At 52.0% G+C, this 25,198-nt stretch overlaps 11 protein-coding genes across 11 annotated transcripts; 2 read left to right on the forward strand and 9 right to left on the reverse strand.

Annotated features, from left to right (window-relative positions):
• Positions 1-1,231: 1,231 nt before the first annotated feature.
• AYO21_00466 (hypothetical protein) lies at positions 1,232-2,324 on the reverse strand (the record flags this gene model as incomplete). Its single annotated transcript, XM_022650456.1, has 3 exons — positions 1,232-1,618; positions 1,697-2,067; positions 2,171-2,324. The coding sequence occupies 3 exons, from the start codon at positions 2,322-2,324 to the stop codon at positions 1,232-1,234; spliced, it is 912 nt and encodes a 303-aa protein (XP_022517070.1).
• Positions 2,325-3,055: 731 nt separating this feature from the next.
• Positions 3,056-4,919, reverse strand: AYO21_00467 (hypothetical protein; the record flags this gene model as incomplete). The annotated part of the gene is made up of 2 exons (XM_022650457.1): positions 3,056-4,809; positions 4,868-4,919. The coding sequence occupies 2 exons, from the start codon at positions 4,917-4,919 to the stop codon at positions 3,056-3,058; spliced, it is 1,806 nt and encodes a 601-aa protein (XP_022517071.1).
• Positions 4,920-5,459: 540 nt separating this feature from the next.
• On the reverse strand, positions 5,460-6,431 carry AYO21_00468 (hypothetical protein; the record flags this gene model as incomplete). The annotated part of the gene is made up of 1 exon (XM_022650458.1): positions 5,460-6,431. The coding sequence occupies one exon, from the start codon at positions 6,429-6,431 to the stop codon at positions 5,460-5,462; it is 972 nt and encodes a 323-aa protein (XP_022517072.1).
• A 1,107-nt stretch (positions 6,432-7,538) lies between these two features.
• AYO21_00469 (hypothetical protein) lies at positions 7,539-9,092 on the reverse strand (the record flags this gene model as incomplete). The annotated part of the gene is made up of 5 exons (XM_022650459.1): positions 7,539-7,696; positions 7,752-7,845; positions 7,896-8,562; positions 8,614-8,870; positions 8,925-9,092. The coding sequence occupies 5 exons, from the start codon at positions 9,090-9,092 to the stop codon at positions 7,539-7,541; spliced, it is 1,344 nt and encodes a 447-aa protein (XP_022517073.1).
• Positions 9,093-9,702: 610 nt separating this feature from the next.
• Positions 9,703-11,873, reverse strand: AYO21_00470 (hypothetical protein; the record flags this gene model as incomplete). Its single annotated transcript, XM_022650460.1, has 2 exons — positions 9,703-11,729; positions 11,786-11,873. 2 exons carry the CDS (start codon positions 11,871-11,873, stop codon positions 9,703-9,705), a joined length of 2,115 nt encoding a protein of 704 aa, XP_022517074.1.
• A 381-nt stretch (positions 11,874-12,254) lies between these two features.
• Positions 12,255-13,349, reverse strand: AYO21_00471 (hypothetical protein; the record flags this gene model as incomplete). Its single annotated transcript, XM_022650461.1, has 1 exon — positions 12,255-13,349. The coding sequence occupies one exon, from the start codon at positions 13,347-13,349 to the stop codon at positions 12,255-12,257; it is 1,095 nt and encodes a 364-aa protein (XP_022517075.1).
• A 1,511-nt stretch (positions 13,350-14,860) lies between these two features.
• Positions 14,861-15,445, forward strand: AYO21_00472 (hypothetical protein; the record flags this gene model as incomplete). The annotated part of the gene is made up of 3 exons (XM_022650462.1): positions 14,861-15,046; positions 15,133-15,227; positions 15,289-15,445. The coding sequence occupies 3 exons, from the start codon at positions 14,861-14,863 to the stop codon at positions 15,443-15,445; spliced, it is 438 nt and encodes a 145-aa protein (XP_022517076.1).
• A 705-nt stretch (positions 15,446-16,150) lies between these two features.
• Positions 16,151-17,502, reverse strand: AYO21_00473 (hypothetical protein; the record flags this gene model as incomplete). The annotated part of the gene is made up of 3 exons (XM_022650463.1): positions 16,151-16,797; positions 16,851-16,992; positions 17,053-17,502. 3 exons carry the CDS (start codon positions 17,500-17,502, stop codon positions 16,151-16,153), a joined length of 1,239 nt encoding a protein of 412 aa, XP_022517077.1.
• A 372-nt stretch (positions 17,503-17,874) lies between these two features.
• On the forward strand, positions 17,875-19,506 carry AYO21_00474 (hypothetical protein; the record flags this gene model as incomplete). The annotated part of the gene is made up of 1 exon (XM_022650464.1): positions 17,875-19,506. The coding sequence occupies one exon, from the start codon at positions 17,875-17,877 to the stop codon at positions 19,504-19,506; it is 1,632 nt and encodes a 543-aa protein (XP_022517078.1).
• Positions 19,507-20,473: 967 nt separating this feature from the next.
• AYO21_00475 (hypothetical protein) lies at positions 20,474-21,465 on the reverse strand (the record flags this gene model as incomplete). Its single annotated transcript, XM_022650465.1, has 4 exons — positions 20,474-20,879; positions 20,930-21,049; positions 21,104-21,202; positions 21,257-21,465. 4 exons carry the CDS (start codon positions 21,463-21,465, stop codon positions 20,474-20,476), a joined length of 834 nt encoding a protein of 277 aa, XP_022517079.1.
• Positions 21,466-21,828: 363 nt separating this feature from the next.
• Positions 21,829-22,921, reverse strand: AYO21_00476 (hypothetical protein; the record flags this gene model as incomplete). The annotated part of the gene is made up of 3 exons (XM_022650466.1): positions 21,829-22,338; positions 22,416-22,540; positions 22,663-22,921. 3 exons carry the CDS (start codon positions 22,919-22,921, stop codon positions 21,829-21,831), a joined length of 894 nt encoding a protein of 297 aa, XP_022517080.1.
• Between the last annotated feature and the right edge of the window lie 2,277 nt (positions 22,922-25,198).

Below are 25,198 nucleotides of genomic sequence, written 5' to 3' on the forward strand. Positions count from 1 at the left end.
GTTTTTGCTGTTGTATATATTTTTGAGCGTATATTCTCAATCGCGAGGTAACGGTATTGTAGGGGTAATGTATGTGTCAGGTAGAGTGTAGGTGGCATACAAAGTATTGACCATGGCCCTGACGAGGTTCGGTACTAGAATCCGATGCTGGGGCAGCCTCTTACAAGGGACTCCCCTGTAGCCTGTGCCCGGTAACCCATAGCCTATAGCCGCCGATGCATGATGACCGTTGTGGCCGTTAACTACGAGGTACACGTGTACCGAATACCTCTACGCCTTATACTCCGTACTTGTACATGTGTGAAGTGGGGGTCAAGACGCTTAAGGAGTATATATATTATACATGATACATTATACAGACCTACCTAGGTACTTGGCTAGGAATTGGGTGCTCTGTACTTCCTTTGTTTATGCCCATATACTTTACACAGATATACATACTCAAGTTGACTACCTGGGTGGGTAATGTTCAGACAGTCCCAGTCCAATATCAACGAGAGACAGTCAGACAACGTCCTCGCTATTAGATTGACTGTACCTCGGACCGAGTACGGTCCTTCTCAGTTGAAAATATATATACGCTCCAAAGACCACCGATATCTATGTAACAATAATACCTCGTACAGTATGTCCTGTCCGCAACATCTGAATTTCGACTCCAAGAAACCCCAATCAGACAAACCCTTGTTCTTTCGCCGTTGCCCGTCCACCAGATCCAAACCCAGGAGATGGCCACGGAGATATTATTGTACCCGGTTTCCCTTTGACGCCCTTCCCCGAAACATCACAATAGCTGGAAGTGGGATTGTCGTCCATTCGCCATTGCCCTACAGGTACAGAAGTCGCCAGCCATAACCCGCTTTGCTGAAATGACCCAACGTCGCCTGACTTCAAGTTCAACCTTTTCCTTGCGGACCACTCTGCCCTTGAAGCGGTTGACTGACTCCCGATACTCCTAAATACCGTCCCTGTGCTCAAGTGGAGCAACGCTGCATTTCTGTCGCATCGAGTGCTGCGGTTCATCTGTCTCGGTCCATTGGATAGGAGGCGTTCGTTGGTATGTGGCTCGTCTCAGGGGGTCTGCGATCTTGATCCACTAGTGCCCGTGGCTGCCATGTCCAAATTTCCATACACATATACAATCCACGCGCCAGACTTTGGCGTACGCAACCCGCTCGAATATAGCTCACAGCAAAGTCCTGCTCTGCAGGATGTCGCAACCCCGTTTCTTTTACGCCTTCTTCTTTCTCATCTTTGTGATGCCTGCCTTTCTCCTCGCTGCCACGTCTCCTTCGCCCAACCACTTGCAGGCCTTGACCAGCTGAATGACGTTGATGATCTGCTTCCCAAGCATGATGGGGGCGCTGATCCCTGCCAGAATCCAGGGAATAGTGCTATCCATCTTGTTTGCGCGAGCCATTTCCATCGCCCCCGCACTCCAGGGATTGACAAAGATGGCGCTGGGTTTGGGGTGTGCGGGTGACCCGGGTTGGGTGGACGATAGGCCGCTCTCACTGGTGACCAGAAGCGAGGGGGATAGTAGAGGCGAGGAAAAGGAGAGGAGGTAAAGGGCAATGAAAAAGAGCTCGTTCAGAGCGCAGAACATGAAAAGCACGACCTACAGCAATTCCCCATCCAGGTCAGCCGCCGCCGCTAGCAAAGTCGACAATCAGTTGTCCCGAGAGATGTAACGCACCTTATTCGTGTAATACAGATGTAGAATCCAGCTCCGGCTCGAGTCCACTTTCTTATGACTTTGTCCGCCCATGGTCAGGGTCGCATACATGTGAACGTAGTGACTCGCCAAATCCAGACTGATCAGTCCCTGGAAGATGATCGACCACCTCGGGAACGCCGAGGCGAGGAAAACAAGCAAGCAAGAGGTTGTACAGCGGTCGGTCACCATGTCCAGCACTGCGCCGAAAGTGGTGGACTGGTTGTATCGGCGCGCAGCAAGGCCGTCTGCCGCATCGAGAATGCAGGAGAAACTGTACAGGCCGGAGCACGTGCGAGGGTGCAGGGGCATATAGTATAAAGAGGCGAGGGCGAGGATGATTCGAGCATATCCTATAGTTGTAGCAATGTGCACAGTCAGATCGCAATTCTTGGTGCATGCACGGGCGACAGGGAGACTGTCCGTCCACGTGTGAACTTGTATGTAATTCCATACCGATGATGTTGGGGATGAAGAGGAAGATGTTTTCCTCCTCGTAAATGTCCTCCTCCACTTTTGTACTCATTGGCACGGTGCCGTTTACTTTTGCGTGTCCATTGACACCACTGATATGGCCGTTTGCTCCCACGGCTCGATCCTTTTGTCCCATGATAAGTCCGCTCTGTAGCAGGCGTCGATGGCTGTGCGTTCCGAGAGTTGGACGAGGCTTAAGGAGAGGATGGGTGACGAAGCTCAGGGACGTCGAGTCTCGTGGACAACTGCTCGATCAGGGTAGGGAGAGAGAGAGGCGTAGCGAAGGGGGGACGCCAGTCTGATAAGGAGGCCCGTATCGACTGGAGACTCGGGGAATCTGTTGCTTTTGGCTTGCGGACTGGCGCGGGATGGACGAGCAAAGTCGCGCGTGTCTTTTCGGGCAACTTCAAAGGCTAATACAATTTGGCTGATTCAGCGCACAGATGGACAAGAAACAGACATTGACAGAACTAGAGGAGAGATTACAAAGTCACAATTCTGAGGGGAAGCCTGGCCGTGCTAACGACTGCGTGGATATTTATTTCCTCTTCTTGGACATGCGTTCTGGATCAGGGTCTCTTCCCGGAACCGCGGATGGAGCGATGTCCATTCGGACGAATCAATTCCCTGGTCCGACTGGCCCTCGTCTGCGCTTCCAACGGTGCTGAATGGACAATCGAGACGGGGGATAGCCACATGGTTACATTTCCAACTTGGGAGACCAGATGCTGAGGCAGCACGGTAGGGAGGTATATCGCAGATGTATACAACATTATAGCACCACCACCACCACCTGATGTAGGTACCCATTATATATTTACAGTAGATAATATAGTCTGCCTATAGAATGCCTTCAGGCCACCCCTTCTATTGCTGCCGACTTCTGGGATCAGATGCCTGTTGTCTCTTAAAATCTCGCATCTCCTTGGTTCCCAGGCTTCCATTGCCGCCCTCTTGTCGTCGCTCCCATCCACCCATCCTCACCACCAAGCAAGTAGCATTGTCGCCTTCAGAAGATACCTCTGTGGCGAAATTGACTACATCCCGCGCGGCCTGCTCGGGCGTCTTAGCTTCTTTGACAATGTCCACGACTTCTTGATCATCTAGCGTGCCAGAAACGCCGTCCGACATCAAAACCGCGAATGAATACTCGGCCGGCCCCATTTCTACCCTCTTGATCTCAGGTTCCGCGCTCACACCCATTCTCTTCGAGGCGATATCACCAAATGCTCGCGTATTGGCCAACCCCAAGATCCGCTCTTCACCAAACGAGTCAGTCACAAATGACGCCGCATACCTTCTAAGTCTGTTGCTCTCCACTGGTGACGAGGGGTGATGATTCGTGGTCAAAGGTATTGCTTGCCCTGTGACCGTAGAGCAGAGTATAATTCTTGTGTCCCCAACATGAGCCACCAGCAATGTGGATGTGGTCGCGGGGTTCCAGAAGGGCGTAGGCGATGGCGTCGATACCATTGCCACACTGCAAGTACTCCCACCTCTGAATCTCTGAGGTCCACCAAGATGTGTCGCAAACCTGTGAGGTTCACCCAGGATGTCTCCTTCGTTCAGTGGTCTTTCAGCCCTCGTATTGTCCACGCTTTCTGAGTTCTTCGCTGCTTGAGCGGCGACAAAATCGTAGTCTGCTTTCAGAAAAGCATAAGTCATGACCTCCTCGATGGCCACCCCGCAGTCGACGTCTTCGCCCGCTTGCCTCAGAGCATCCGACTCCTCGCCCAACCTCTGATACCCGTTGTAGATAGAAAAGTAGGCGGGCTTAAAGCGACGAAAGTACCCACCCACGAGCTCTTTCCAGTTCCTTGTCAGCTCCTTCTCCAATTGTCGAATGTTCCTTTTGTTGGCGCACTGGATCAGCGGAGGATCACTTGGGTGTGGCTTGTTGTCTTTAGGCGTCGACTCGTCGTCGCCTTTTTTGGGACCGCCCTTGTTGACTTCTAGCTTGTCGAGCACCTTCCTGCCCTCTCTTTGCTGGTTCTCGTCCCCGTCAAGTCCCCCAAGTATCGGCGCTTCCCCGGTGTCCTTTTTATCGCTCTTCTTCAAGCTCGACTTTAGCTCAAACGCCTTGGCCGATTTCTCAATGTAATCGTGCAGCGACTCGCGGAGAAAGTCGCTGCACTCTGCTCCCCCATGCCCATCAAAGACGGCAAAATAGAAGACCTGAGGATCGCCAGACGCCCCTTCAGCAGAAGTGCCCTCTCCAGGAGTTTTGCTCAAGGTGAGAGACAACGGGGCCTTTTTGGCGAATGCAGGGAGCTCGATGACGCCCGCTTGGTGAGAGTCTTCGTTGTATGGTCTGCTACCTCTGGACACAAATGCGCCATAGTGGTGTTTGGCGCTCCTGAGCGGAATGCGGACTACGGTGGTGTCTCGAGAAATCGACGGATGGGTAGCGGGGGCAGATGTCCCATCAGGAGTATGCGGCGTGGAAGCCTGCCGCGGAAACTTGTGGGCAAGGCCGGTCAGAGAGCGCGAGTCGGGATGAAGAGAGGAGGATGGGAGATGTGTGACAAAGTAGTCGTGGAACGTTCGATGCTGTTGCTCGACATCTCGAAGTCTCGTTCGTGTTTGAGGGCGAGTCTGGCGGATGAAGGTCGCTAGCAGGTCTATTCGCAGTCAGAACGCACAATTCCACAAGCCATGCGCGGAGGGAAGAGTGTATACCATGATAGCAATCGGTAGAACAGCGCAACGTTCTGGCACCGGGAGAGGACATGGCTGAGGACAAGGCCCTTCACAGCCGCCATCATCCTATCGAAAAGCAACAACCATTATCGGACAAGAGTGACAGGGGGAATCGCAAAATCGTCAGGGCCGAGCCAACAGCTGGATGGCGGGGGAAGAGAACAAACCAGAAAATCTTCTTGGAATAAGAAAAGCGATGATGAAATCGCAATTGTGAGGGTCACAGTACCGAGCATGAATTAGTGGAGCGAAGTTCCAAGGAGATTTTCTCGTTGGGTTTCGGCGGAGTCGAGGTGGCTTCCCCACGCCCCCTTTGTCCGCCAAACCGAGAAGTGTTCAACAAACTGAGCCGGAGCACACTCGTACACACGAGCACAACACATGCTTGACTCGACGCTCATGCTATTGTCACCATCAGATAGGCTTTCTAATGTTCTATCTCTGCCATCCATGTCTATACGGAGCCATGTCTCTCATATTTCTCGTCCATGCGCAAGATCCTCAGACAGAAAGAGCACGCCCAAGACGGACCAGACCACAATAATACATTTAAACCTGTCGTCCAGTGTGTCTATAACTTGGATTGATGAACACCCCCATCCAGCACTCTGATGCCTCTTCCCTCTAGCTCCTCGTAAGAATCAAAACTCTCGTCGCCGTGGAAATGCCAGCCTCTCTCCTCGCCCTGACTCAGGTGACGGCAATCGCTGTTCCAGATACAATCCCATCCCCCGGCCACGCCTGTACCGGTATTCCTCCAGTCTTCGTCGTGGTAGCTGTAGTCCGCGTCGATCTCTTGCTGGGCGCCAGAGGAGCGGGCGGCCAGAGGAGGCAGTTTCCGCCGCACAAATTTGCTGAGCCCGCACGTAAAACACCGAAAGTCCTCCTCGTCCCAGTCCTCGGGGACCTCCCCAGTCAAGGCCCTCCCACTGGCGATGATCTGGGCGGCGTGTCCGCATATCAAGACCGTGACTTCTTCTTCCCCTCGCCCAGCCTGCGCATACTCCTCGTCCACATCCTGCACGACGCGTGCCAGGGCGCGCGCCACGCGGTCGTGCAGCTCGTGGATGCGCTCGCCGTTTTCCGAAGGAACGACACGCGAGGCGTACGACTCGTCCAGCCAGGGGAAGAACTCGTTCTTGAGCCTCTCCGGGTCCGCGGGTCGCGGCTGTCTGAACCAGGCCCGGCCGAACCATTCGCCCAACCCCCTCTCGCCGCGGACTTGTAGATGTCTCCTCCTTTTGACGTCGCTCTCCGGCACCTGCGCGAGGAAGGCCTCCACGGCCGGACGTAGGGTTTCGAGACACCGGTAAAACAGGCTGGAGTACACCCTCAACCGGTCTTGCTTGACCACTTCGGCGAACGCTTCGCTGAGGTATGCGGCCGTCTCTTCCGCCTGACGCACGCCGTGCGATGCCAGCGGCGGATCCGCTGGGAGATGCGTGGGGAATGGGTGGTTTGAAGAATACTCCCCCGTCCTGGGGTTCAGTGACCAGGCCAGCCGGTGGCCGTGCCGGAGGATGTAAATCTCGGTCACGGGCATGATTTTTGTTTCACTCTTTGCACAAGGGTTGCCGCTACCGTGACATGTCGGACGATCTGGTACTTTAGATGGCGATAGATGACCAGGAGTCCAACTAGGAAAAAGATGTTCTGGGCACCAGGAATTGGTCCACGACGATCGACCAAAATGTTTCGGCAGTCGATGATTAGATGGGACTAGTGAAGAGAACAATGGGTGACTGAATAATACTGATACCGAGGCATATGCCACTAAAGGCAATGTCTAAGCCAAGCCTTATTCTGTACTACCGAGTACGAGAGATCTCGTAACCTTTAGGTATGTTGGGGATCTCGACCATCTCCGCACTTGCGATCTGGGAGGCCGCTTCCGGCATATTATTACCCCAGACAATTTGGTTACTCGATCTATTAGCTGCGATGTTCTGTCTCCAAATCAAGCAACAACATCATCATAGACATACACATACACATGCTCTGTCCAAGTATGTCTGCGTCAACATGTAAATACTTGCCGAAGATCCGTCGTACCAGGCCATGGTGGAAAAGCGAGGTATTGGCGAGGCTTGGTAGCCTTTTCGGACACGACTAAGGAGAGTCTTTCGAGGATTGGGCAGCGACAGGACTGCCTTTGAGGATGTCGAGCGCTTGAGAGTCATTATAGCTTGCATAGGAGCTCACATTCCCAACTCGAAGTTCATCCCCAGTAGATTCGTTGAGAAGCCACCTCTTGTCTTCAACCCACTTTCTTTGAAACAGGTCGTTGGGGCAATGTTTAAAGAAACTTGGGAGAGGACCAGATGACGTCGTTTTGCGGTTATGTCCTCATCAAGTTGTTATCACGTGTGATCGTCGCTGTCGTCCAGTGGTTTTTGTGATAGGTCCCTAGACTGGTCATTCACCCTACACTGTCCTGCAGGGACAATCAATGCCGGCGAGGACAATCCAGGGGTGCAGATGCCGGATATAGAGAGTAATGTTTAACCTGAGTCCAGCAAAGGAGCTGATGGACCATATCAGAGGACCTGTCTCCGGCTTTTGTGTTCACCTTCGAAGATGCGCAGCTAATCCAAAATGTTTCTTGCATCACAAGGCACGATGGTGGTGATTTCATCTTCCATCGAGACATTCATCTATGCCTTTCCCTCCTGAAGCCCCATTTCTGCCGGCGGAGCTCAAACATGAAACCACCCGCGATCAGGAAGACCAAGCCAGTATAGATCTGAGGCCATAAATAAGGCCGGGACGAATGAGGTCGGCGAATCTCCAATGCTATTGCTTCCGAGACTGCATAGGGAATGAGCTTCGGTTTCATCAGACGGCGGCCGTTACAAGGACTCACATAAAGCAGGCATAGAGACAGTCACCCACATCAGACTGAGGGCTGATGGAAGTTCTTTCAGTTCGACGACCTCGGCACAAAGAGGAGCAATTGTCTAAGAACAAGTTAGCAAGACTCGTATCATTGAAGTGGTTGTATTCGTACACCCCAGTAGACACCACTCGTCGCGCCCACAGTAAGAGCAAAGAATATAAGTACGCCATAAGAATTGGCAGGAATCCAGATCGCATATGATAGCAAGGTGTTTGACGCGGTCAAGACGCATGCTACTGTCATGCGGCCGAATCGATCGCTTAGCACCCCGATGAAAGGTCGACCGAAAGCGGTTCCGACGTTCATGATGGTGATCACAGTGCCGCCTTGATCTTGAGTCAATCCGAGAGATGTTGCGAACGCGCCTAAGAAATAGATCAGCTTCATGTTGGAGTGGTATTGGACGGCTGATTTACCCAGAGAATAGATCGCCACGATGTAGCCAAGGATGGAAAAGAACGTGTAGAAGATAAGCAGCCAGACCTGATACCTTTTCAGGAGCTCCGTGTCTATAGGCTTGTAGCTGGGACGGATTGTCTTGTTTCTGTCGCGGATCAACGAACATGCCGTAAACAGGACCACAAATGCGAGGATGCCAGTGATCCGTAGTGACCAAGCAAGCGAAAGATTCTCGATCATGGGGGTTGTTGCGGCAGAGAATATCACGCCGCCAATGCCGCTCCCTGCGGCTGCGATGCCTTGAGCTAGACTCCTATTTCTGTTGAACCACTGGGGAAGTATGGGTGTAGCTGGTAGCCACGAAAAGCCTGTTCCCAACCTGCCAAATATTAGTCTGACGCACAATCAGGACAAGACCGTAGCCACATACCCAACCAGGATGCCCTGCGTCAGAATAAGATGCCAATATTCTGTGGCAAATGAGGCTGCGACAAAGCCGCCCGCGAACATGACACAGCCGCAGTACATAGGGATATGTGTCCCGAGTCTTCGGACAAACATGTTGACAATAGGTCCGCAGAGCATGGCACAGGCGAAATTGACGCCACCAATGAACGTATAGTCCAAATCTGAGGCACCGGGGAATATGGAATTATCAATGTAGTACGATAGGTAAACGCCATATGACTAGGCTCAAGGTCAGTACTCAGTATACGACATGCTAGGGCCAAGTGACCATACCGCAATGATACCCCATGTGAATCCATTGATCAAATGCATGGCGATACAGACAACCCATCCATATGGCGGTTCAATAGATGCATCCACAGCTGCAACAGGCTCCCCCGGCTGAATGGGAACTTCAATGGCGACCTCTTCGCCATCTCCTTCTGGCTTGTCCTCGCCCATACTGGGTTGCTTGCGTCGCAAGTCGTGTCCTGTCTTGACTCTGGTCAAATGTCTTTGACAACATGCGCAAGCTACGCAGGACAAGCCGCACAAGTGCCCAGACAGATTTGAAAACAAGAGGTTTCCTGGAGCGGGACGAAGGGAGTGATTCACTTGGGATTGCTGGGTCTATGGAGTACTGGGACTGCGGAGGCAAATCATCGCTCCGAAAACCGCACGGCACGCATTTGCCGGAGTAACATGCCGTTTCATAATGGAATTGTATGCATTCTAAAAGAGGTGTGAGGTCAGCAGGTACGATATCGGACACACAGTCTGCCCTTACATTCGACACTCTGTTCAACTGGGTCCCAGTCCGGCCATGTCATGAATTGCATGCCCTTTCAATCATTGACTCATCTGGTACACAAGGTCATAAAAAACTTAACGTCAAGTGCGTTCTTCTCCGCCGCCAGGTAACATTCGAGGAAACGTACCGAGAATGTGGAGTAGGAAAAGGCTTGGGAATTGGAGAAGACTTTTCTAAATCTGGCAAGGTGAGCCTCCAAGGGCGGAATTAACCAAGTGGGTAGAGGTAGCAAGTGCCATGTTTGGTGATCTCCCACCAGTATTAATATGTGGTGTCAACGGCCAATGAATTCCACGACAGGTTGAGTATCCACAAGCCGATGAGAGTTAACAGTATCCGACCTCCGAGACCAACAAGACTCTTGGTGATGGTAGAGAGAGCATTTGTCGTAACAGCGCTCATGCAAAGAAACGCCGCTACAACCATTGTTGTCTCCAAAGCATCGAACATGCCTTGACAAGCCTTCCGACCGAGGAATTTGCAGGCGAGTCTTGGACGGAGCACGCCGCGGGAGTCGGCAGCAAGTAAGGTGTGGTATTGAAAGACAAAAGTCTCCAGAGAACATCGACCGAACCATGCAAAGAGTCGACTGTGGGAGGCTGACAATTTTCGAGTCGAATTCCTAAGGACAACAAAAGCTAGCACAGGAAACGGCGAGAGAAAGGGGTGCCACTCATTGTAGCGGAACTTGTCTGGGAAAAAGCCGCACAATATCGAGTATGCCAAAATAACAAACGCAGCACCCCATGTCGTCAGTCGTGAAGCGAGCTGCGACCAAGGGACGGTCTCCATAGCAGTTTTATGGCACTGGAGGCCATGGGAAGTGTCATACTGTACATACAGCATAGCCGTGATCATGCCAATGAATGCAATGTAGGCGTCAAGGCTGAATCTGAAAAGGAACTCTTGTCCGTCGATTTCAGGAAGGCCCCAGCCTGGAGGACAGATCGTAGCAAGGACTGCCGCAATGCTATCGCTAGCTCCTAGAGTGACCCTGACCAACGACACGGATATGGCAGTTCGACGGACGAAACGACGTATATCCACGCCAGGTGTCGCAGTCTTGGGGACTGTTGCCCAGACAATGAGAAACCACAAGCTGGTCAGCATGGGGAAATAGTACAGGTCGTATCGAGTCCCCATGACGAAAGCGAGAATGACGTTAAGTAGATTCGTCCTCAGCAAGACACTAGCCACCCTGTGAAATGAGAAGTCGTTCGTGGTGATGAAATAATAGGTGTGACCAAATCCAGTCATGAAGAGGTAAGATGAGACCAACAGCCGGACAAACTGATAGACCCAGAGGACTTTCGACAAGCCAAAGTAGTGGTACGACAGGATGATGATTTGCATCCAGCCTTTCCACTCCTCTGTTTGCTGCCTGGAAAGTAATTGGCGGTGTTCTGGAAGTGCTATCTCACCGGTTGTCGCATAATGAGGCCGACTTTGTTTGAAGGTTGCCAGGCCTGCGAGCAGCGTGAGGATGGTCCCGCCTATAAATTTGCCCACCTCTACCGTTTTCGAAGCTTTGTCGAACAAGACGGTACGATCGGCTATGAAGCAGTACAGTACGGCAACGGAAATTGTAGTCATTGCACCCATGGTTCTGGGGGCTTCGTGGAAGAAGAGCCAGTCTCTGTCATGGCTATCGGTATGTTTTCTGGAGCCAAAGAACGAAAAGAGGTGATAGACAATCGCACACGAGCTCATGAACAGCAGTAGCTTCTGCGCCATGTTTGGGCCGACATAAGAGGCACAACAGTATGCTTGAGAGCCTTTCGATGGTGTACCGATGAGCTTATTGCAGAAGTAATTCAATACAATGTCGGCATGAAGGGGTGCAGCCTCATCCGTGAGATGAATGCCATCCTCTTGGAAAAAGAAGTGAACGTCGCCAATCATCCATGGGTAGTCTGCAGGAGCGTAGTCCTTTTCTGTTGGCCTGCAGCCCACGAGGGCATGGCGGGTCGAGTTGAATGTTGGGTCCCAAACATGAATGATTTCCGTCCCGGCTGAGTTGAATCTTGTAGTGGCTTCGATTTTGGCGTTAAGACTCTTGCTGGGAATCTGAGAATCATTGGGGTCCAACCTTTCTGCCACAGTCCAGAATATCTGGCGCGCTTTTGAACCACCAAAGAAGATGAGGCGTTGGTCGGAGAGGCAAGACTGAATCTTGGTCGAGCTGTAGGGCTGCAGCATGCAGCTTGAAGAGGTTGGCACTCGATCTGTCGTCGACGTTGCTCGAGCTTGGGAAGGGAGACTGTCACAACGATTCTTGACCCACGTATCTGGAGTAAGCTCATTAGCATCGTTCCAGAGTGAACCTGGCCCGAGTGATGCTGACCTTGGGGGATCTTATCTACAAGGAACCACAATGGCGAGCAGATGGCGAAACAGAGTAGAAGCAGGATTGATACACGTAGGCTGACCATTTTGCATGCTATTTAGGTGACTGTTTAGACCGAGGATGAGGAGTGTAGTCTGAACAGTGGCGGAGAAAGATGAAATCGCAGGAGAATGTGGTTCGGCGGTTGTGTGTGAAAGGTGAAGAGCGAAGAGTGAAGAATGAAGAGTGAAGGTCGCAGGCCCGCAGCCTGAAGTGTGCAAAGTGCAGTGTGCAATGTGCGCTGTGTGCTTCGTATGAATTGTGCTCATCGATGGCAACCCCAGTACCAGTCAGTCCGCAGATCGTCATTCGAAACAGTTTTGTGAGGATTATAGTAGTGATCCAGCAGCTCGTCCCAGTTTGCCCATTAATGCTTTCAATCGGTAACGGCCGTGTCGTGGCAAAAGTCATCAAAGTCATGCAGCATCTATCGTATCTCTGGATCACCCATCCAGTCTGCCATAGACAGCCCAGCAACTCGTTCGCCACCGTCATCACCTCCTAGCGTCTGCTTCTCTTTGCTGCCTCTAATCCTTCTCGCATGGCTCTTCGTCTCTGCATGATGGCTGTAGTCTCGTCCAAACACCTGGAATCCCCGAACATGAGTGTCTTTGCCATTTTGGTGGTTTTCACAAATACGAATCTGGACCACCATCGCCTTCAGCACATCCCCCCCTGGATTCTCCTGACGGTCTGCTCTGAGGGGATAAAGTGTGGGCTCCCCCTGACTAGCAATCATGTCCGAGTTTCCATAGTACCGTGGTTCCCTTCCACCAACTCCCTTCAGTGGCACATCAATCCAGCCCCGTAGGCCTTCGATGCTACTGTGTGCCTCCCCCGTCTCCGGATCAACAGTGTCGGTGACTTCCCATGAACCAAACTCAACCAAACTGCCTTCTGACATGCCCGCGTAAAACTTCATCTTCGTAGGTGTGTACGACTCGTCAAGCTCAAAGTCCAAATAGATTCTCATTTTGACAATAGCAACAAGTTTGAAGAAGTGTAAGGTTAACGTATGAGGTTGTGGTCCGTCGCTCTGCCAGAATAAATTTGGACTCGGGTTCCGCAGTTGAGGCAGTCCGCAGCCGGGTTTTGTGGAGGACAACGTCCACGTTGCTAGGGACGAGATATCTCGCAAACCCTGGAGTTGTCGGGCATCTTCGATATCATGGTGAACAGATTCGAGCAACGACTGCTCATCTGCATGGCCACCTTCCGAAGCCGTTGAACCGAGGGCATTCTGCGACGCCTGTGCCTCTTCGGCATCATTCTGAATGTGACCAGCTCCATGAGCGGTCGGTGTTGGTTCGGTCCGACCGTGTTGGCGCGCGGGATTGGTCTCTGGAACAATGGAGTTGCCTGGATTATTCGACGGTGGCAAAGGGGTCGTGATGAAGGGAGCATGCGGAGGTGTTTCGAGCATAAAGGGTGGGATTTCCGCCGTCAGGGCATTGCGTGTCGGTGTCGTCGTGACTTCATTGTTGCGAGCCTGATGCGCTGCTCTTCGAGGGGCGCGTGGCATCTTGGTTCAGCGATCGCACATGAAACGCCCCTGCGTCAACCGGTATCGATGATCACTAGTCCCTGTGCCATACCTCAATGGGCCTTGCCGTAGGACAAAGGTAAGGGCATCGAGAGCGAGGCCGTGGGAGCAGGAATACATACATACATAGGAAGCAATGTGCAGTCGCCGCTGTCGAAACGCGAAACGCGCCAAGGATTGGGAAAAAACCCCCATTCGGTAACGAGGTGATGTCACCCTGCCGTCAGGCGAAACCACCAATCGCTTGCGCCAACAAGAGCAGCGTCGGCCGCAGATATGTTAAGGAGAAGATCACTCCCTCTTCTAGGTACCTTCCATCTCGTCGCTTCTCTCCCTACCGATCCATCGGCACCGGTTTTCGATAATACCGACACCAAAACCTCTCCATACGTTGGGTGGGGGCAACGACACGGTCGCATTTTCGACGCCGGGCAGGGCCACACAGTCGTGAGGATCTCCGACCAACCCTCTGGGAAACCTCCTGCTCTCAGAGGGCTTCAGACATACTACCCTGGAAAGCGTGTCACGCAAGGGGAGAAGGGGAGAAGGGGAGATCAGGGGAACGACTTCAGATATCTCTAACAATTCCAAGCCTAAAACCCTTCGGCCCCGACCTCTGAGATGTCAGACCCCTAATACCGCTATTGCCACCTCCTACAACTCTGGCGCAATCTACGACGCCCACGCCGCCACCCTCGTTCTACGTTGGGTGTACTCTTGTAAGGGCGAAGCGGCCAATTCCGAACTCGATAATCACCGTCGGGACTATAACGGGAACGACTGTCTACTCAGGGACCGCGGAAGCATTCCCCGACCCGGGAAAGCCAGGACTCCAATCAGACGTACAATTAGGAAAAAATCAAGGCCACGGCCCGTGTATGCTAGAATCACACTCGTCCCTCGCGTCAGGTTGAAGAGGACGTCTTCCTTACCGCGGATATCTGTTCCCCCGGTCTGGAGCCTACCTTAGCGGTAGCGGGATGGGTTCTTCAAGTGTGGATATCTCGCCATCATAGTCAGGACCGTCCCTCTGAAGTCGACACGAGCAGCTCGACTTTCTCGTGTCGGTAATACAGTAACCGGTGGCATCTCAAACACTAATTTAATCCTAGGACAGTGCTTGAACGGAAGGCAAGCAGATATACACAGCGTAACAATCAACACTTCGTCAGTGTGACGGCTTTCATTTCCCCAATAAACCCCGAGTAATGATCACATATCAATACATAAGGGCACAGTCTCACGAAGACTAGCAAACAACCCGAGGATGGCCAAGCTCTAGCCATCATGGAAGGCGAGCCAGCCCAGCACTGCTGCACCGGAATTCAAAACTCGGAATTTAACCCAGTCGTATCCTTCGATTCTGGACGCAAATTGAATACTACGAGCCATTTCAGAGGTCACGTTAAGAAGGTACTTCAACCCTCGGCGTGCTGGTATCAGAAACCCTCGAATAATCCTTGCAGGGTAATCTACCTTTCCCGTGAAAGATGGTTTTTCGTTCTGGACCCCTGACTCCTGGAGTCGCATTCGTAACCGGCGGCGCACGCGGCTTGGGCAATGCGATTGCAGTATCTTTCGCAAAGGATGGCGCACGAGGGGTTGTTATCGTCGATATTTTGAGCGATGATCTGCTCGAAGCAGGCCGCAAGAATGTCGAGACCTACGGAGCTCGAGTCAGTAATACTGTTTAAAGACCGCATTGCAGTTTGCTGTCATCGTCCCAGTCTCTGACCATGTGTAACCACTCTCATCTGCGCAGTGCATCGCCATCAAAGCCGACGTTACCAAAGAAGACGATGTTGCTCGTGCGATTGAGGAGACAATAACAACCTTTGGGCGAATCGACTATGCTGCGTTCGTGTCTCTTTAGATCCATGAACGACTTGTCTCGACAGGAGGACTAACACCCGTACAGCAACTTTGCAGGTATTGTGGGACCAATCAATCTTCGCATGTGGACCACTTCAATCGAAACGGTGCGGAAAGTGCTTGAAGTCAACACAATCGGCGTGTGGATCTGTACTTCACAACTGATCAAGGCTATGATGAAGCAAGAAGCCGTGGAATTGTAACCAGCATTCAACGAAACATCGCATCCATGACGCGGGATCCATGCTGACTCTTTCTCTGCGGCAGTGAACCTGGCCGAGCTCCATGTCGCGGATCGATTGTGAATTGCGCTTCTGTCAATTCAATCATGTCCGCTGAGGGTTCGGGCGCGTATACGGCCTCGAAGCACGCCGTGGCAGGGATAACCAAAGCAGTACGATCTATAAAGCCCAGATTATCCTCCTCATCGAGACCAGGCTGACCTTCTGATCAAACACCAGGCTGCACTAGAGGGAAGGAGGCACGGGATTCGGGTTAATTCACTCTCGCCTGGCTTCATAGCCACCCAACTCGTCCAAGGTCTTGACCTGGGAATGTCTCCCGAAGAAGCTGAGGCCAATTGGAAAGCCATCGAGGCCCGCCAGGGCCGTACCGCTGTGCCTGAAGATATAGGCGATGCGGTAGTTATGCTTTCATCTACACGCGGAAGCCTGGTAATCGGCCAGAATCTGGTTGTGGACGGGTCAGTTGCACTGCGTGATATTCCCTGTGAACAGACTTGCTGACAGTTACGAGGGGCTTCACCATCTGTGAGAATTGAGGGTCGATTCGGTAGTTGCACCACTGCAGGATACGGGGCTGTGTGCGCGGCCTGCCTCGAAGGAACAGTAATGACCAGGTCAAGGTAGAAGGATATCGGCTAGCATGAGATCTACATATATTGGCCCTCATCCTGTCTTGTATCCACTCTTGCCAACCACGCATTCAAAAGCTCCTCCATTCTTTCCGAACATCTCCCTCAAGTCATCGACCAAAGCCTGTGGCCTTTCCCAAGCCGCAAAATGACCACCGGCGTCATGATTCCGTTCAAACACTATCGGGCCCAATGTGTGCGCCCACAGCCGCGGCATCTGCACGATCTCAAGTGGGAACCTGGACACACCGAGCTTGACATCGATGTACTTTGTCACGGTACTAACACACTCGGAGTAGTAGTTTTCGTGATACCACTGCGCGGGTGCATGAGGTCCAGCGGTCGAGAAATAATAAGTGCAAACCCACGTCAGAATCTCGTCATCGGTCCAGGGATATGCGTCCGTCCAAGCATGTAGTTTCTCGTAGATCCATGCAAGGAGGCCGATAGGGCTATCTACCATGCTGTAAGCTATAGTCTGGGGGCGCTGCGCATGCATCAGAGCGTAAGCCATTCCTTCGCTGAAGAACTTCTGAGAGCGATCGAGGCCCATCTGCTCCTGCTCCGAAATTGGTGTTTTTTTGATCTTCTCCACCAGTTGCGGAAACTGATCCTCGCTCGGTTGAGAGGCGACAACCATGTTCAGATGGTGAGCTTTGCAGTGTTCGGGATAACTGTACGCTATCATTCGCGTTACCGAGTGGCCCACGTCACCTCCCTGAGTAACTGCATACACAGAATAGCTATCAGCTCCGCCAGTTCGAAAAGCAGCATAGGTATGGTCAGGGGTAAATGACTCTCACCGTATTGAGTGTATCCCAGAGACAGCATTAGTTTATGTAGTGCTTCTGCATGCTTCCCGCTATGGAATCCTTTCTTTAAGAGTTTTATCGACATGCTGTCCTCGCTTGGCTCAATGTGAGGGAGGGAACATACCTTTTGGACCGAGCCGGAGAAACCGAATGATGGCAGACTGGGCGCCACCACATGAAAGGAAGGGAAGTCGTCCGAGACCGCCGTCAGGAGAGGAACAATCTTCGAAGCCTCGTGGAAGCTCCCAGGCCATCCATGGACGAATAACAAAGGGATGGCGTTCTCGTTGTTGCTCTTGACATGCATGAAATGGACCGACTGGGCACCGAACCCTTCAACCTCTATCTCACTAATGAATTGCGGATAGAGGTTGATATCTCTCTCAGCTTTGCGCCAGTCGAAACCACGCATCCAATATTCATGCAGACGATGGATCTCCGACAATGGCGTCCCTCGTGTCCATGGCTCTACTCCCTCCAATTCACTGGGAAGCTCGGTAAGTTCCAGTCTCTTTTGGAGCTTTGCCAGACGCTCTTCGCCAATGTAGCACTTGAATTGTTGTGGTACTGCCATTATGGGACTTTTCGAATCGTCAGGTAAATCGTGCTGTTCAGGTGAGACGAGCGGTAGGGGTGAATCTTGTGGTACGTGAAAGTCATCAGTGAAACAGATGAGATTCCGTCATATCCACTGGGATGGAAACTTGTAGTACACGAAAGCGATCCGTGAAAAAAGTTGAGATTCCGTGACCTGAACGGGTTTCCGAGCCATGTCAGACATAGCTACGACGAGTACATATCCTCACACCGCGTCGAGAATTCCGCGTCGGAAAACAAGATCAAGTATAGCCCACCACATAAGGGGATTTTATATGCTCCTTGTATGCCAGAGTTTTTCTTCAGTTGCATACTCTCTTCATTCCAGTTAGAGCGATCGAATTGCATCATGGGTTCAACCGCCCCAGACACCATCCGCACGGATGTTCTTATCGTCGGCGCCGGATTTTCGGGCGTCTACGCTCTACACATGATCAGAAAGTTAGGCCTGTCTGTCAAGCTTATCGAGAAAGGGAGCGGATATGGTGGTGTATGGCACTGGAACCGCTACCCTGGAGCGAGAGTTGACTCTGAAATGCCGACATATCAACTCAACATCCCCGAAATCCACGAGACATGGAACTGGTCATGCCGTTACCCGGATCATCATGAGCTGAGGGCATATTTTGCTCACGTCGCGAAAGTCCTCGACCTGGAAAAGGACACAACCTTCAATACGCTTGTCCAAGGCGCCACCTGGGAAGATGGTGAATGGAACATCTTCACCCAGGATGGTCCCAACTACGTCTGCAAGTATTTTCTTCCCTGTGTTGGGTTCGCTTTCCAAAAGCACTACCCAGAATTCCGGGGACTTGAGAACTACAAAGGTCTCTTGGTACACTCTGCCGAATACCCAGAAGATCTGGACTTGAAAGGGAAACGCGTTGCTGTGCTCGGCAATGGCGCAAGTGGCGTCCAATGCATTCAAGAGATCGCCAGGGAAGATTGCCAGCTTACAGCCTTCATACGGAACATCAATACCGCTTATCCAATGGGACAAAGGACCTTTGATGTATTCGAGCAGAACATCTCGAAGAGCTTCTACGACTGTATCCTAAGAGCTGGACGGCACACCGCCTCTGGCTACCCGTACAACCCGCCATCTTCGGTGCGTTGGAACGAGCTTCACCCCGAAATTTCTGCTAGGCTGATGGAAAATGCGTGGCGCCGAGGGGGATTCACTTTCCATCTGTCAACAACGGGCGAGTTTGTCTTTGATAAGGAAGTCAACAGAACATTCTACGACTTCTGGAAGGAAAGAACCCGAGCTCGTGTGTCGGACCCAGTCAAACGGGACATTGTGGCACCCGAGCAACAGCCATATTGGATAGGCACAAAGAGGCCTAGCTTGGAGCAGTATTACTACGAATCCATCGACAGGCCGAACGTCTCGGTGGTAGATCTGAAGAAGAATCCAATCGACCACTTCACTGCCGATGGGATAGTTACCACAGACGGGACTGAACACAAGCTGGACGTCGTACTTTTCGCCACGGGTTACGATTTCTGGACGGGCGGTCTGACGAACATGAATATTCGAGATAAAAACGGCCTCCATCTCAAAGAGAAGTGGGCAAAAGGTTGCGAAACGCATCTAGGGCTGAGCATTCCAGGGTGCCCCAACCTGTTTTATGCATACGGACCACAGTCGCCCGCGGCGCTGGGCAGCACTTTGCCGATCATCGAAACGCAGGTCGAGTGGATCTGTAGAGCTTTGTCGAAGATGAAGTCAGAGGGCATCAAATACGTCGAGCCTCAGGCTGGTCCGGCTAAAAAATGGCGACAGACAATCCAAGACCACTGCTCACAGACGCTATACGCAGATGGAAGCAACTACTATATTGGGACTAATATTCCCGGCAAGCCTCGAGAACAGCTGCCATGGATTGGTGGCACAGATGTCTACATACAACGCTGCAATGAAGCACTTGATGGTTGGGAAGGGTTTGATGTGGTGTTTGATGAGGCGCCTGCTCCATAGCCCTCTCAACAGAATGAAGACAAATACCCGCTGTCACAGATGGAACACTCCAATCTCACAGATCGGTGCAGGTCACCTGAACCTGGTAGAGGGTGAGATTCTCAGTTACATACGTAGGTAGAGGAAGGAACTAGCTATGAAACGAGAGAGGACGCTATACACCCACGATACATAGTAGGTCTACATCCCCTTGGCGGTCCATCATCGATAGCGGCAGGGTTACGCTTTGTTTCTGGTACAGTGAAATCTCGAATCGGAATGTCGAATGGGTTCCGATCGCAGCTCGCCATCCGGATTTCCATTAGACTAACTCTGTACTCCTGAAGCTAAGCCGACATGCTGAGATTCGAGGGGCAGAGTACACATCGCACAGCCCACCATTGCGGGGGAGCCCACTCAACTCAGCAACTAGAGTGAGCCCATTGAGATTGAGACTCGACTTGGGGGGTTCTTTACTTGTCCTTGCATCTACTTCTTGCCCTTTCCGAGTAGCCTCGAGCATGACCTTAGAAAAAGGCAATGTTCTAGCTGGAAAAAGTGTATCAGATATGACATTCTCAGTCATTTATTTGACAAAGGAAAAAGATGTACGTGAGGATCAACGAGGTATAGCTCCAGATGCACGTTGTTCCACCTGAGGTGCTGACTTGGTATTTCCTAGCTTGTTTGGTACGGGGCGATATATGTTGTTGATCCTTTACACCGACTGTGACGGAAATATTTTGACTTAGCGTGGAGGTTTGACGGAGGTGCTGGTAGGGCTGACTCCTTGTAACGTACTCGGTACCTCTGTGTTTGTAGGTGTTGTGACACTTCGTGCATTCCGAGCACCTGACTATTGAGGATTATGGCTCTCGAAGACCAAGTCTTTGTACTTCTACTTCTGCCACTCCGCGCCAAAAATGATGTTCGGGTGGTACGACAAGTATTCCAGTCCCATCGATATGCATTCCCCTGCTCGATCATTTCATGGCACCCCTCTTCCTTCTCTAATCGCTTTGGCCATTTCACTCATCGCCCTGTCTTCGGCATAACGCTGATATATAGGCAAGTAGTGCTCCTTGTCACTCATGGTCTCGGTCACTGATTTCCTCGACGATACGACATCAAACCATTTCCGCCATCGATTCCACAGTTGTTCGTCCTCTCCGCCCTGACCTGGAGGGGGTATGCCCACGCCACCCTTGAAGTGGTCGAGCACCCACATCCTCACGGCCCAGGGTGCGAGTGCTACGTCGCCGAAAGTGAAGTCTTTGCCCATAAAATATGGACCTTCAGGATCAGCGTTGGAAATCCATGTCTTCAGGGCGTTCAGAAGCTCGGTGCGTGCTTTCTCCAAGGGATACGGGCTTTTCTCTGTGTGTTGCAGGACCCTATACTGCTGTGAGATGTCGAGTGCAGACTGGGGTGCATCAATAAATACCTGTGGTATGCCGGTAGGATCCTGGTCGTGATGTGATCCACCCAGACTTTCATGACAGCTTTTTTGTAGGGGTCGCGCGGCCACAAAGGTGTCTGGTTTGGATACATGTCTTCCAGATATCTAATGGTGTCAGCTGAGAGCAGTCTCTTCAGCCAGGTGGCTATCATGACTTACTCGCAGATGATATTGGACTCGATCAATGGCTTGGTCGACCCATCCTCTTGAGGGCATCCCAATGTAGGGACCAAACCTCGCGGGTTGAGCTTCAGAAAACTGTCTCCAGTTGGCACAAAGCGTTCCAATGACATGCAGTGATGTGACACACACCTTGGTTCCTTCCGATATGGATTGATCTCGACATACTTGTACGGAATCTGCTTCTCCTCAAGAGTGATCCATGCTCTTTGCACAAAGGGACAAAACCATCCCGAGTACAAAGTGATGGGCTCGTCCTTTTGATGCGCCGCGACAATCTTGGCTGCAGGGCCTGTTGCCTCTGGGTAGATATCTGCGTCGGGATGTGAGACTGAACCCATGATTCCGATGTGCTTTCTGAGCCAAAAAAGGATCTTCTTCTAACAAGGCGACGAGTTCGAAGGAGAATGTCTTTACGTTTGACTTATCTTTCCATCCCCATCATTTGTAAGATTTGGAGATGGATTATCGTGACGCAACATGAAGCTGATCCCGTGAGCGGGGAAGCAGCAGGCATGACAGCCTCGTGTGGGCCATACATAATCCGGACAGCCTTGTTGACGAATGCTGTCTTTCACCAGCTATATCAGAACATGTTAGGAATTGACAAGGGCTTTTTGTCGAATTGGGAACAAACTGGTAGGGTGAAATTATCTCAAATGCTTCGTCGATTACATGGGTTTTGCCTGATTTTGACGGTTCCTTTATAGAGACGTATCTCTGGCCCAAATCCGTTGCATGTCTTCTCCTTCCAGACCGTTGTGCCCGCTCTTGACGAGGCTGTCGATTGCTTCTTCGATGGGGACGTCGCCCTCCAGCAGATCAAACCAGCCTCGCGTATCGTTCCGATCCAACAGCGCCGCGGCCACCTTGGCGACATCCTCGCGCGGTACATCTGAGAGTTTTGGTGGAGACTCGTCAGCGAAAACAGGAGGAATGAAGAAACGGGGAAACTTGTAGTACTTACTCCCAGTTATCGACGTCTTGCCTAGCGTCACCTTGCCCGTGCCTGGCCTGTCCGTCAAAGTGCCTGGTCTCAAGTTGATGGCTTGAAACTCTTGGTCGCCGCCGTCCCGTCTCTTCTTCGCGAGGGCTTCGAGGTGCTCGTCCGCCTCTACTTTTGCCTGGAAGTAGTGCGGCAGGACGTTTTGGTTGATGTTGTCCGCGGCTTTCCGGTCTTCCTCGGTCCACCATGGCGGATAACCCTTGCGAGACTGCAACGCGGGAATTGTTAGTGGAAGAGTCTGCGAGGGGTTGATTTGCTAGGGTGTGAACTGGGAAAGCAACTTACTGCGTGGTATGACACCATCAGGAACTTCTTGACCCCCGGCATGGCCAGCGATGCCGAGATGTAGCACTTTGCGGCGATCATGTCAACAGCCTTTGTCCTTTCCGGTCCGCCCTTGCCGCCGGCGCCTAGTCAATGCACTCCGTCGTCAATACACAATATACTCGCCCCCATGGGGGTCAATAGCACAGTGCGACTTTAAGCAGGAGTTTGTTTTGAAAGACAATATGAGATGAGAGATGAACTTTACCAGCACTCCACACGACGATATCCGGCTTGACCTTCTCCAACACGCGCTGCGCATCACTAACCTCCTTGACGTCGTCGAGACTGTCCACCAACACCTCGATCTTGCCGGGCTTGTCCTTGCCGAGCGCCAGGATCTCGACCTCGTGCGCCGGGTTGCGCACCACGCTGGTGACGGACCATTTCTTGGCGAGGAGGAGGGGTTGGAGGAAGAGAGAGACTTTGCCGTGCCCGCCGAGTATGAGCACGCGTGGCGTAGACATGGTTGGCGGACTTTTGGTATTCGAAAAAGGTCTTAATTTTTTTGGTTTTTGGTAGTAGAATCTGGCAAAGGTTGAGGGGAGGGGAGGGAGAGGGAGGTTGTATGTATGTAAAGATATACAAAGAGGGCACATATATTTCCTATACTTATATGTCTCAGTATACAAAGAGTGGGGGCCGGAGCTTGATCTGTAATTACGAACATCACGTCACTAGCGGAACATCCGTCTTCGGCTTAGGCGGCCAGAGCGGCCCTCCCGTTTGCCTTCGTCTCTATACCAACCCTCGGTGCCGCACTGGTCACCCTACACAGGGCATGCTGGCGTGTTACGAGTGGACTTTTTCGAATTTTCTGAGCAAATAAGTGCCTGACAACGATAGGCAGCAGGTCCAGAAATGGGACAAGTCGACTTTGCAGGCTATGATCCCGTCCCAACAAACGCAGAGAATGTCTGTGGCGGGAATCCCTGCCTCTGTCCCGCCACGCGCGATCATGTCTAGTGATTGTTGACCGTCTGGCTGGTTTACGACTCGGTGCACTGCCGGCTCGCCGCGCTGAAAGTCGTCGTCTCAGAGATCAGTGAGGCGGGCAGTAATGAAGTTCGGATTCTGCAATAAATTGCTTCGCTTCCAGCAAAGCACGAGCAGGACCGCCGCCATCTGCACAAGCTGACCGACTACTTCTTCCACGATGGTCCGAACGGAAGACATTAGGGTCTCGTTTTCGATGTCAACGGCGTCAGTGTTCCGACGCTTACTGCTCGATCTGGTAACGGTGTGAGGCTGCCCGGGCGTCTGGCCTGGCAGGTGTCAAAACAAATCACCCTTGCATTGGATCGCCTGCGCTTGAATGGTATTGTACATGGTGGTGAGTGATATTGCTCGCCTTCTGGAAGTCTCTTCGCAGGAGTCATATTCTAAGAATGTTCCCAGATCTCTATACCAGCCAGCAACACCTTGGTTTCGCACGGGGAGGGACAATTCTCCAACCCGACCTCACTAAAACATCTCAACCCGCCAGTTCAGGCAGATATCACTGCCCTACCTGGTCACCAACTCACCAGCTTACCAGGAGCGTCCCACGACACATCGTCGAGCCAGCAGCTACATTTCCTCTCCCCTCCATCGACGGCCCTATCCACACACGCCTCATCGATTTCGAGCAAGCATTCCTCCACACCGACCAGCAGCCACTCGCAAAAGTCTGCTCCCACTTGGCTTTCCGAGTCCCAGAGACGCTGCTCGACACGACGTGGGATCTGCGCATAGACATCTGGTCTCTGGGGTGCACCATCTTCTAACTCGTCACGGGACAGCCGCCGTTCGATAATTTCAAGCCGAGAAAGGCGCCCTTGGTCTTGGAGTGGATCGCAATGTTTGGAGACGTGCCGGAGCAATGGGGGACGCAGGCGCAGGTAGCTGTGGGTGATTGTCGCGATGAGGTAGAGGGGGTTTGGGTGGGGGGGGGGGGGGGGTTCCCTGTCAAGCTGGCTTGGTGAGGTTTACTTCGGTAGCAGCAGTATCCCCGAGAGAAAGGCGGAATTTACCCAGGACGATATCAAGAGGCTCGCCGATCTGCTGTCCAAGATGATGTTTTACTTGCCCGAGAATCGAATGTCGACCCAGGACGTCCTGAAGCACGAGTGGTTCGCGAAGAATCCTTTGGGTGGGTAACAACGAAACGTCATGTTCCGTAAAGCTGTATACCCCTTCCTCATAGCTAATATATACACACTGGAAACTGGCTATATCGGCATTTCTGTGTTATTGTGCTTTCAAGACGAAAGAGATCTAGTACTAGGCTCTGACATCCTTCCCCCCAATACATCAACAAGCAGTCATGTCAAATTCGGTAAATGCTGGACGATGTGTATGTACATGTATTGTGTGCCTTTGGTGCCTCCGTGGTGCTCGTCGACAGTCAGACGACCACACTCTGGACAATGGGCATTGGCCTATTCTTAGTAAGTCGGTCGTATCCATGCCTCGGGTATCTCTTCAGACTAGAGACAGGTGGCTGGCTCTCTCCCGTATTCCTTTCAGCCTGTCGAAGAGCATTTTCAAGGGAAGTCGTCCTCCGTTGAAAAAGGAAACCCTTGTTGCGAGTCTGAGCATCGTGTCTTAGGCCGACACAATGATCCAATCCTCAAAATGCTAGCTAGTCCTTTCCACACGAATGACCTCGACTCCTAAAGGAAAGCTGTCCTGCTCTCACGATACTGGCGAAAGGTAATCTCAATGTCAAGCCAGTGTTTTGTAAAGCTGGAAAACTCACGAGT

Source organism: Fonsecaea monophora, assembly GCF_001642475.1.
Source record: "Fonsecaea monophora strain CBS 269.37 chromosome Unknown Scaff2, whole genome shotgun sequence".
In the NCBI taxonomy this organism is placed as follows: Eukaryota; Fungi; Ascomycota; class Eurotiomycetes; order Chaetothyriales; family Herpotrichiellaceae; genus Fonsecaea; species Fonsecaea monophora.